The sequence below is a fragment of the Eretmochelys imbricata genome, chromosome 7 (assembly GCF_965152235.1).
Source record: "Eretmochelys imbricata isolate rEreImb1 chromosome 7, rEreImb1.hap1, whole genome shotgun sequence".
Classification (NCBI taxonomy): domain Eukaryota; kingdom Metazoa; phylum Chordata; order Testudines; family Cheloniidae; genus Eretmochelys; species Eretmochelys imbricata.
The window spans coordinates 62,486,104-62,498,562 of record NC_135578.1 but is presented as its reverse complement, the minus strand read 5'-3'; the positions used below and the strand labels follow the sequence as shown (position 1 = coordinate 62,498,562).

General features: G+C 44.0%; 1 protein-coding gene across 1 annotated transcript; it reads left to right on the top strand.

Moving 5' to 3' along the window:
• Positions 1–4,968: 4,968 nt before the first annotated feature.
• On the top strand, positions 4,969–12,151 carry LOC144268179 (dual specificity protein phosphatase 13B-like). The gene is made up of 3 exons (XM_077822831.1): positions 4,969–5,120; positions 9,297–9,517; positions 11,925–12,151. Exons 1-3 carry the CDS (start codon positions 4,969–4,971, stop codon positions 12,149–12,151), a joined length of 600 nt encoding a protein of 199 aa, XP_077678957.1.
• The last annotated feature ends 308 nt before the right edge of the window (positions 12,152–12,459 follow it).

The following is a 12,459-nucleotide window of genomic DNA, read 5'->3' as shown; positions in this document are numbered from 1 at the left end:
ATGCTTGGTGTTACTGTTTGAATCTTTCAAGTGTTTAGCTATTTTGTTTGTATTGGTTTTACTATCAAACTTTTGTTTTATATTATTATATAATATTTATATAACAGCAGCACCCGGATGCTTTGATCAAGGGCTCCACTGTGTTAGGTGCTGTACAAAAGACAGACTAAGATAAATTTACATTCTAATTTAAGCCCTTGTTATCTAAAGACACCTGTGGCTAGTCTATGTTAATTATTCCACCTCCATTATCACCAGTGGAGGTGCACCACTGGGGAAAGTGATGGTAAAAGGAGAGGGAAAGGATGCTTCAGTGGTCAGGATGTTAGCCTGGGACCTGCTCCAGCCAGTTTCAGTTCCCTGCTCCACCACACACTCTCTTAGGTAAGTTACTTAGTCTCTCTCTGCCTCAGTTCTCCAACCATACAATGGGAATACTACTACTTACTGTGTCACCAGAGTATTGTGGATAAACACAGTAAAAGTTTGTGAAGCACTGAGGTACCGTAGACTAGCGATTCTCAAACTCAATTGCACCACGACCCCCTTCTGTCAATGTAAGTTACTTCACGACTCCAGGAGGGGGGACTGAAGCCTGAGCCCCACCGCCCCGAGCAGAGGGGCCAAAGCCCAAAGGCCTCAGCCCTAGGTGTGGGGCCTGTAACCCAAGCCCCGCCACCCAGGGCTGAAGCCCTCGGGCTTCGGACCCAGATCCCAGCAAGTCTAAATGCACAGTTTGAGAACTGCTGCCACAGACAGATAAAATATTTATGTAGACAAGGCCCTGTAGTACATACTAACTGTTCAGGAAATGAACTTAGAGCCTGGCTCGCTTATTTGGTACTTCCCACCTCAGCAAGCGACAGGCACTGAGTCAGTTGGAGTCTGCAATAAAATTAGGGGTGCTGAACCACTTGCAGGATACCTACCATGGGGGTGGGGCTTTGGGGATAGGGTGGCTCCATAATGACTGCAGAGTGGAACCTGAGGCTTCCGGAATCAAATATCACTGCTCTACAGACACAGGGCCCAGCCAAAGCCTGGCCAGTTCAGACCCAGTGCTTTGTGCATTTGTAAACTAATGCTTAATAACATCATATTGAAGTTGCTCTCACGCTCTCTGTGAAGCAAGGAAATAAATCCATATTGGTTACATTTAAGATTTCCACCCTGCCTTAATCCTTTCCTAAAGGTACAAGCTTGTTAAAAAAATCCATGCAGTAATACAATCCTAAAATGTTCCCAAGCTACAGTCTAGTTTTGGAATTAAAAATAATCCTCTCTAATGTATGTGGACTAGATCTTTGCAAAAAAAGTTTCCTATTTAAAGCCCTTGTAACATTTTTCTCTCCAGAACTTATTTTCTAATTACAAGGGACCATACCTTCCTACAGTTGCTGATTGTCACCAAAAATGGACCAGTTTCAATTAGCCCTGCAGGGTGGTTTACAAACACACAATCAGCAGCAGCACTTTTTGCCAGCTTTACAGCTCGGTCTTTTAGTATCTTTAAAAAAACCAAAAACACCTCAACAAAGTCCCAGGTCTTCAATTAAAATTTTCATATAATTTTCCTCATTAGTCCAATCATCTGGTGTAACTCCTAAAGGCTGCACAGACGAATTCATCTCAAGGGCAATGCAGCACAAAACAGGGTGGAATGATTAGGAGTTACACTCCATGACGATAAGAGGAACTTGTTTGTTTGGTATTAGTCATGTGGAGCAAACGACGCTGCACACTTCCTGGGAATCGAAGAGCTGTATGAAAGGGCACTTTGTTACAGAATGCATGGCAGGGCATGAAATGGTGAAGCAACCATTCAGCACCAAGGGCTCAATCCCGCAAGGTGCACAGAGCTCCTCTGACATAAGTCCCTGAACCACGACCATGGGAGAGGGGAGAAAAATGTTAAAAGCTCACGGACTATAGCAGAAAACTAAAATAATAAGAGAGAGATAGGACAAAAAGAGACCCCTTTTAGATCCCATCTTATTTGTGCCTTGCTGTCTCTGCTGGACACCTCCCTACAGTATGTTCCTCAGTGTTGATCCAATCTACTTTTAAACATCTAAAGTAATTGAGGTTCAAGCACTTTCCTTGGAAAGTCTAATGGATCAACAGACCTTACTGTTCGGGAATTTCTCCTAACCTGCATTTTTCCCTTTGCTTAATTTCATCTTATTGCATATTAAATGGTCACCCCAATGAGAGCTCCTTTCCTGAGGAAAGTTGTCAGTGCTCTTGAAATTAGCACAAAAGAAAAAAAAATCGTGTGTAGGCTAAAATCTCACAAAGGAATATATCTGGAGTATTCAAAACCCTGCTATATTGTCTGCATTTTTCCCCACACAGGTGAAAAACTGCTTTTCTCAAAATAAATCCTTTCTGCTAATTTTTTGTGTGTATGCCCCAAAGCTGTCTCTGCTGTTGAAGAAAAGAACATGGTGCAAAACTTGGAAAATTATAGAGATGAGTGTAAACCCAAACCGTAGGTACATGTGTCCCGATACTACAAAAATGAACAAGGTATAAGAATTTATGAGGAATAGAATAGATTCAAAGCACTCCCAGATTTAGCTCTGGCTTTCTATTGTATCTAAACCACCTCAATCCACATAGACTCCTCAATCCACATTGTTCTGCACTTTGGGGAAAGTTTGGATCTGAATCAGAATGTCAAGTTGATCACTGGTAAAAGTGCAATGTTCTTTGGAGGCGAGAATTGCAATAATTCCGTTTAAAGAGATTTTATTGGCATGACAAGCTATGCAACTGTTGCCAAAGTATATAATAAAAGAGACAGACCTTTCAGGCATCTTTCAGAGGCAGGTAAGAGCCTGCCCTGGTAGGGCCACACACTGCCTGGGGTTTGATCCCCCGTGTCCATTTGCCACTACTGATCTGGCAACAGGTTGCTGAATAGCATGATGCCACCTCTGCCATCTCTTCCCATTCTTGCCGATCCTGCTTTATAATGTGCATTGCTGTGGCACCCACCACATGCTAGGAGCTTTCCAAACAGAGAAAAAGGCCTGGTCTCTGTTCAGAAAAACTCACAATCTAAGCAACCAAATTATCACAACCTTTGTCAAGGGTAATAGAAATGAATGGGTTTTGCAGTGGGCAAAAATGAATGTATTTAAATGAATGTATTTCTGCAATACAGACTCAAAGGAGTCAGATGGATGTGTTCTGAAATGTTAGTTTAACTTGTCACTAGCATCATTGGGTTGATAGAATCATCACCCCAACCAAGATGACCTCATTATCTCAGAAATTATTTAAGACGTAGCAAAGGCAATTGGGAATGAAATTTGCTCAATCTTAATGGTCGTTATAAAATGCCAGTCTAGTGCAGTGTTAAGTAATAAAGGTTTCAGTTGAGCATGCAAGAGAAACCTCATTGCTCAGTAGGACATCCGGACCTATTGGAGAGGCTTATTTACTGAGAAATCAACAAATGGGTTTTTACACTACCACAGCAGCAAATGTCATTGCAAAAGAGATGTAGATACTCAATTTCTTCTTTCACGTGTGTCAAGGAAAACGTGACGGGGTGTACAAGCCCCATGCCAGGCAAGAAGGGGTTAAAGAGCAGGTTTGGGCTCAGAAAGTCCCATCCCCACCCTCTCATCCCCCGCACCTGCAAGGCATGCCAATCTTGGAGGAGGAGCCTTAAAAAGGGAGAAGTTCAGTTCAGAAGGCCTCAGCCTGGGAAGGTGGACAGATGTCTCACCCTCAGCTCATAGAGGCCTTTGGTTGACTGTGGGCACAGAGCCACAGGACAGGTGGCTGGAGGATCCGGACAGGACAGAGAAGTTGGAGCCATCTATCTCTGTTAATTTATTTTCTTTGTTATCTTGAGGACTGAGACTAGGGGCAGACCTCAGGATGGACCGCTGCTGAGAATACAACCTCCCCTGAGGAGAAGATGGAGACATTGTAGGAAGTAGCCCAGGGAAAAGTCAAGAACTCTGACCAGACAGATCTTAACCACTTGCTACAGGGTCCCTGGGCTGGAATCCAGGGTACAGGGAGGGACTGAGTTCCCCTTTACAGCCTCAACAGGAGAACTAGCCCCACACAAGGGGCCAGAAGGACTATTGGGCCTGGACCAGGGCCATCATGGTTCACTAGCCTCTTCCACTTGAAGACAGCTTTCCCTCAGCTTGGATGATGTTTCTCCTTAGTACAGAACATAATGAGATGTCCCTGGGCCACAGTATTTAAGGGACCTGTCACGGAATAGACATGGAGACTGAACCACCCCCTTGCTTCTAAAAATGGCATCTCCAGTGTAAGGTTGAGATCCATTGTTGCTGCCCATACTGTACCTGTTCTGTGGATACATCATCATTAAATGCATTTCAAGCCCCCCTTTCTCACTCCACGTGGCAATGCACCAGTTTGACACTTTTCACCACAGCTGAATTCATTTTCAAAACTACAAAATGCAGTGCAGTAGAATGACAGTACCTTAAAGTATCAAGCAGTGAATTAGATGTTTACTCGGAGCTGTTGGACATGTGTGGTGGTGGTGGCTTTATCATTATACCTGTGTTCGTCACAGTGAATGATGTACTAAGGCAGGGTGCTGTTGCTGAGGATTATCTGAGGGGGGAGGGAGGGTGTTAATCACAATGCATTTGGAAGGGGCTGGGCTTTTCTTCTCCACAGCATGATTTGACAAGAAATTACTATACTGTCTTATGATGCTGCTTTCCTCAGGGACAAATTCCATACCTGTATAGTGACAGTGCAGAGGCAACCCTCATGGCTGGCTGCCTTTAGCAACACGTTCAGGCTCAACTGTACACTCTTGTAATAATAATGCAAAATTATTTGGAGGGCAAAGAACAGGACTAATTTACAGAGAATATTAGTTATGTATGAAAAGCTTCTCTTGGTTTATTTCAGAAAGGCTCTTTGGGATACCACCTGAGTGCGTGAAACAGAAGAGGAGGTATGCTTCACACCAAGAGCTATTCCTCTGAAACCAGCAGCCAGGCACCATATGAAACACCAGCATTATCTGACCTTCAGAAGCTGTTCTGGTTCAGAGGAGGATCTGACAATCATTTGGACCAAGTCTGGCCAAACCTATTCCTGGGAGATGCGTAAGGGGATATTGTATATTGTGTTGTTACTTGCACACTAGAGAGAGATGGAGGGGTGTAGAGGTGGCTAACAGTGAGAAGTAAAGCTATGCTCACATCACAGGGTTCCAAAGCCAAACACCATGACAGTCAGCCTCAAGTGGTTTGGATGTCATGAGAAGCTTGACATATATGCATATAACTTACTCATAGTCTGCCTGAGCTGTGCTTTCTACGTTCCATGGATCACAATGGATTTTAGCAAGATAAACTTATTTATTATTTGTATCATGGACATTGACAACTGGGTCTTGGGGGCTTTACCTCCTCCAAATATTTAGAGTTTGCATTTATAAACACAGTTTAAACACAGTTTAAAACAGAAACTCATTTATCTCACTATATTAGAAGTGGACTCATTTAGTTATGGTACAAAGCTACTCCTTCAAGTGACATTCAACAGCTTTTATTTTATTATCTTTCAACTCTAGGTACCTCAAATAAAAAAAAGGTGTCTATCCCCTCTGTATATAATAGTGCCTAGAAGGCCCCAACTGAGATCGCGATCTCATTGTGCTAAGCACTGTTCATATACATGCTAAGAGAGAGTCCCTGCCCTTAAGACATTATGCTCTAAATAAGATAGACAATGAGTGAGAAAGGAAGTATTATTATGCCCATTTTACAGACAGGTAACTGAGGTCCAAGAGGTTCAGCCTTAGGAGTCAGAATGAAGAGAGGACAAAGTCCCATAATTATATGGTTGGGGGCCCTGCAGATGCAAAAGCAGAATTTCTTTTACCAGCTTATAACTAAATATCAAAACATATTACACAATTACTTTGTACTTGTGGCAAAAGAGACGTTGCTATGCTGAGCTACTTTGCCTCTCTCTATTAATCACCAGACAGACTATTTGTCTAAATTGCTTTTCATCCGAGAATATTAAAGTGCTTTAAAAACATCATACAAACATCACAACTTCCTTGTGCAATAACTTTATCCCCATTTTACAGATGGGAAATCAGGGAGGCCTGGAGAGGGGAAATGACTTGTTCAAGGTCACATAGTGAGCCAGTGTCAGAAACAGGAATGGAACCCAAGAAAGAATGGCTATTTTCAAGAAGTGGGATCGGTGTGGACAGTTAAAGGAGAGTCCTAACTACTATCCTTTGCTCTAATCACTGAACAACATTCCCAGTGATTAACTACAAGGAGGGAATACCTGAACAACTGGTATCTCACAGGCTGGTCCGTACTCATGTAGTCCCTTCCCTGAAGCGTGGCTCAAACCTTCTCCCTTCTCTCTCCATGCTGCTTGCCATCATCAATATTAGGAGTTGCTTCTTCCTTCTCCTTGCACAGGTTGGGTCCTGGGTATTTGATGGCATGTGGTGCCTCCACCCAAGGTGACTCCTCACTGCCCAGTGCACAGGGATGCTGCCCTTTGAGAAAAATCAATACAACCAGCTGGCAAGGAGTGTAAAGCCTAGTACATGAGGGACAATGAAGTACATAAACAGAAACCCCAGCAAAGGAAGAACACACCCAAAAGAGCAGCATAACAAAGGCCTTGGCTACACTTGCACATGTACAGTGCTGTGAGTTAAACCTGCCTTCGTACAGCTGAGTAGGGAAAGCGCTGCAGTCTGTCCACATTGGCAGCTGCCAGCGCACTGTTGTGGTCACATTTGCAGCGGCATTGGGAGTGGTCCATTATGGGCAGGTATCCCACAGAGCATCTCTTCCCATTCTGGTGTCATGGGTTGTAGGAAGGGGGCGTGGGGTGCGGGGCATTCTGGGTCCTGTCCTAATGCCCCGTGATGCATCGCTTCGCATCCCAGCAATCCCTGTGTTTCCATCCACATTTGGCGCCATCTTTCAATGGTTTCTGTGCAGCGTGATCCGTGTTCCGTGTCGGTCTGCAGGAAATGGAGCCCCCAAGTATCGCGTCCAGCTCTTTGTAGAATCGGCAGGTCGCAGGGGGAGCACCCGAGTGGCCGTTTGCCTTGCGGGCTTTGCAGTAGGCACTCCACAGCTCCTTCACTTTAACGCTGCACTGCAGTGCGTCCCGGTCATGGCCCTTTCCCTCATGCCCCTTGATATCTGCCCGAAGGTATCGTAATTCCTACGGCTGGAGCGCAGCTGGGACTGGACAGCTTCCTCCCCCCAAACACTGATGAGGTCCAACAATTCTCCATTGCTCCGTACGGGGCTCGCCTGGCACATGGAGGCATGGTCACCTGGAAAGATTTGCTGAGAGCACTCCACACCACACGCAAACAGGAAGGTGATTTTCAAAATTCCCAGAGAATTTAAAGGGCGCGTCTGATGGTTGGTCACCTGAGGCCAGGGCAGTAGAGTTCGAACTGATGACCGGAGTGGCTAGAACAGGCACTGTGGGACACTTCCGAATACTTCTGGAGGCCAAACAGAGCACATTGGGCGGCCACACTGGCACCGCAGCCCACCAGCAGCGGCGCAACAAACTTTATTCCTCTGGGGGAGGTGGAAGACCAGCAGCGCTGTAGCCGTGGAGACACAGCGCTGTACGTGCCTTGCCAGTGGGGACGGGGAGTGAGGTACAGCACTCTGGGCAGCTTTATTGCGCTGTAACTCGCAAGTGTAGCCAAGGCCAAAGGGGGGCTTTACTGGAACAGGAAAATAGGATCAAGGGAAGGAAAGGGTTACGGTTATCTAATAAGTACTAAACATTAAACAAACAAACAAACAAATCCCTCACCTCCCAACACTTTATCCCAATAATCCCAATAATGACTAAGGTGTTAACATTTTATGTTCTGTGGGGTGCAATATTTTTCATCTTTCCCCCATTTCAAGAGAGGAAGAGTTACATTTATCCCAACCTCTAGCTCCCATCTTGGCATCTTCCCAGGAACATGGCATCTTGAGGTTGAATCCTGAGATGGAGTGTTACAGCACTGTGACATGGGCAGGTTTAAATAGAAGTCAGCTTACTTTAATTCTTCATGCTTGGCTGGGCCAGGATCTTCTCTGGATTCATACCAGGCTTGCTGTTTCCATGGTCTAGAATCCTGGGGCGGGGGTCTTGGCTGGCTCTCAGTAGCTGGCGCCAGATCGGATCTCTCTCTAGCTGGATGCTGCTTACCTGGTGCTGGAATGGCCCAATCCATGCAGCTAGATCTCACAGCAGAGCAAGCACTTGCTCTGGGGGCAGTGGGCACTGTACTGTTTCTTTCCCACTTTCCAAACTCAAAACTGAAATTAAACCTATCTGTGTAGAGTCAGGCTGTCCCCTGGCTGGGGGCGTGCAGCCCTGGCTTGTCACTGGTCCAGTGGACTGCCTCCGTATTAGCCTCACCAGGAATTTCTAGTTCTTTCTGTCCCCACCCCTGACTCCATGCATGCTGGGAAATGGTGTCACAGGGCTCTGGTAGCTGTTTCAGTTGTAGTCCTTTTGGTAGCACCCCCTAGGGCAGCAGTTCTCAAACCGGGGACGGGGGGGTCTCCCTGTGAGAGCATGGAATGTATTTCTGGGGGAGAGTGAGAAGCTTTAGGGGGAAAAAAAAGACTTACTGCGCACATTTTACCCACAGCAATGTGTAACTAGCAAAGCTGATTCCTTGCGACATTTCAGGTCCTCAGATGGCACTGTGCATTTTGACGGATTTCTGTTAAGCTTGTATAGCATGATAGAAAGTTGTTGCCACCTGTACATTAATCCGTTTGCTGTCATGCAGTGTGCACATTTAATTGTAAGCATCGAACACAATCGCAGTTTTGCTTTTGCTTTCATTACAGTTTGAATCAATGCCTTACTGTTTTTAATATTCAGTGAGAGTTGTGTGTTGATTTTTTTAAAATCAGTATATGTACTTGTGTGGTGGGAAGGAGGGTATAAACTACTACAGACACAAAGAAGGGGGCGCAATCAAATTAAAGACCCACTGACCTAGAGGCTCAGTCTGGTGCTCCAGCAGCAGGCAAACTCCAAGTGGTGGTTACAATACCATCTCACATTCTTCAGTAGCCACCTCTCTAAGACCAAGGCACTATGGACTAACAGGGTTGTCTGTTAGCCATTCAATGCCCTGTAAAGCGAGCTGCGGTGCTTGCATTCTTCCCCAGGGTGAGTGGGTACTCACATTAAACAGGGCTATTTTAATGCAGAAAGTCAGCAATGATCTCAGTAAAACCTTCATCGTCTTTCAACAGATGGGCTGCTAGAAGTAAAGCAACTCTTCAAAGCCTCAATATTACTCACATCCTTAATGCAGCGGATGGGCCGTACAGTATCAACACAGGAGCCAGATATTACAAAGATCTGCAAGTAGCATACCATGGAGTAGAAGCATTCGATGACCCTTCCTTTGATTTAAGTATCTTTTTCTATGATGCTGCTAATTTCATACACAAAGCCTTACACACACCAGGAGGTAAGGAAGGGGTTTGATATTATGGGGAGCATGTGTGTAAGTGCTTTTCTGAATGGGACCTATAGCTCTAATTCAGACTATTTCAGTCAATTAAGCCGGAGAGGCAATATGAACCAAGGATGTGGGGGCCTGAGCCAATGCCCATTGAAGTCACTGGGATTCTTTCCAATCACTATTAGCATCATGGCCTAGTTGCTAGGAATTTTTTAGGTCTAGTTGTTCCCTCTGATCCTGACTGGCTGTGTGGTCTTTGGCAACTAGTCATTAAGGAGCTGATCCTGGGATGTACTGATCATTCTCCACTTCCTCCTCAGTGCCTCATGGGTCTGGGCAATCAACTGCTTTGCATCTCAGATTCTCCACAAGTAAAATGGAGAGAATAGTCACTTACACCTTTGCAAAGTTGCGGCGAGGGTTCATGTTCATACAGTACTTTGGAAAGGTAACAGGCTCTCTAAGTGCTAAGTGTAATTAGAAAAAAGAAACCACCTGGTGTAGTAACATAGGGGGAAATAGAGGTTTGCTCCTGACTGATACTTGGAAATAACATTTCATAATCCCAATAATGACTAAGGTGTTAACATTTTTTGTTCTGTGGCGTGCAATATTTTTCATCTTTCCCCCATTTCAAGAGAGGAAGAGTTAAAAATTTTTTTGTTTGCAGCAACCATTGGGGGCACAAATTTCAATCATGAGCCAGGGGGTCTGATTTTCAATGGCTTGGCTAAGGGCCCCAAAGCACCATGGGAAGAGAAAGTCCTCCTCTGTATAGTTCTGGTGAGGGCGTACCTAGATTACTGTGTTCAGTTCTGAGGCATCTCAATACCAGAAAGATTATCAGAAGGGTTTCAGAGCAGAGCAACAAAATACATAAAGGGACAGGAGGGTTTGACTTGCGAGGAAAGATTAATACATAGTTTGGCTGAAAAATAGCTAAGAGAGGGGACATGATAGGGTCTTACAAGTGCATGAAGCTTGCAAACACTAAGAGGAGTGGAATCGCCTTAGAGTACAACCTTGGAGTAATGAGGTGATAGTAAGAGAGAAAAAGGTTAAGCAATATTAGGAAAAAATTCTTGTCCTGAGAGCTTTTAGTCTGTGGAATAGTCTCCCAAGGAAATTGATGGACTCTCCCCTGATTTGAGATAATTAAAGCTATTCTGGAGAAAGCTGTAGATTAAACCAGCTGGACTATAAGTCTTTTTTCTATGTCTAACTGCCTTGGTTTGAGGAACATCTGAACCACTTGGCCTACAAAATGAAGGCAGAGACTTTTATTGTGAGATTTGAGGTACTTCTACGTTTAAAAGTTGCATATCCCATTACCAATCTCCTGATGGTTTTGCCTAACAAGGTGCCAGGCAAGGACAACATAGAAGTCAAAATCACCTATCAAGAGGATACTTCCTTTAAAACCAGTGTGGAAACCACAGATGTGGGAAGAGTTCAGCACTTGGGTGATAAAAAAAAAAAATAACAGTGATAACACTGCACTTCCTACTGGAATGCTTTTAAAATATTCAGTAGTTAAGCCTCACATCACAGTTGTTGATGTACAGTAGGTAACATACACATTTTACAGCCAAGTGATACACTGATGTGCAGAACAATTATATAACTTGCTGAAGATCACCATTAGGGCCAGTTGAAAATTTTCTGATAAAATTGTTTTCATGGAAAACAACATTTTTCACAAAAAGCATCCACCTTCTGCAGAAAGTTTCAATTTTTTTGTCAAAAAACCAAATACCTGAAAACAAAATATTTTGATTTGGAAATGGGAGTTGTAGTTTGGTTTCTTTATGTCCCCATTGTCCTCTGTAGGTCATGCTTTCCAGCTGGATTAGATCTTCCATGATGCACCACCTCTCTTCTCCAAGATGGGTGACCATAGTGGGAGAAATAGTCCAACCAGGGGGAAATGGGAGTACAAGGCACTTAAACTACAACCCCCATGAGATGCTGTGGAAGCCTTTCCAAACTGAAATATTTTATTTTGGGAGCAAAATATTTCTGTTTCTGACCAAAACATTTCAGCATTCAAATTTTATCCAAAATTTTCCATAGAAGAAAAACCCCATTTTTCAACCACCTCCAGTCACAGCGAGTCCATAGCAGAACCAAGATTATCATCAAGGAGTCCTGATGGCCAAGCCTTTGCTGTAAGATCTAGATCCCACTCCCTTCCGGCATACATTTAGTAGTGTAGCTATTGCTGTTACTCATGCATGGATGACCAGAGAGCTTCAGTGTCCCAAGCCAATAGCACCTCAGGATGCACTAACAATCAGTGAAAAACTGGCTATTTATTGTATTTATTGATTCTGGATGTTTTGACCCCTCTGGGTCTATCTTACCTTTCAAGTTCTAAATCCCACTGGGCACATGTTTTCTCATTTATTTGCAGGTAAAGTGTTCGTTCACTGTGCCATGGGGATAAGCCGCTCTGCATCTTTAGTGCTCGCTTTTTTAATGATCCATGAAAACATGACGCTTGTGGAGGCTTTAAAAATGGTGAATTTTCACAGAGAGATCTGCCCAAATACAGGATTCCTGAGCCAGCTCCGAGATCTGGACATCAAATTAAATGAAGAGAGGAAAGGAGTTAGAGAATCTGCCAACAAAGAACCATAATACAGAACTGCACAGAGAGTGGATGCAATACTATCAGTATTTCCTGGATTTCTTTTAAAATGAATTATGTTTTCTAAGCCAAGGGCATAAACTGAAAATGCAGCGTAATATATATTCTATATGTAAATGCTTATTTGACTTTATTATCTATACATTGTATGAAGCCTATCTAAATTCTACCTGCAGCTCAGTTGGTTATGGTATTCTTCACTCCCTCCCCTCAACTGTTGTGAGAAATAGCTGTAAACTGTTAAGCAGCTGCCAAGCTCCACCCTAGAGGTGACTGCATTTCAGTGATGCATGACACT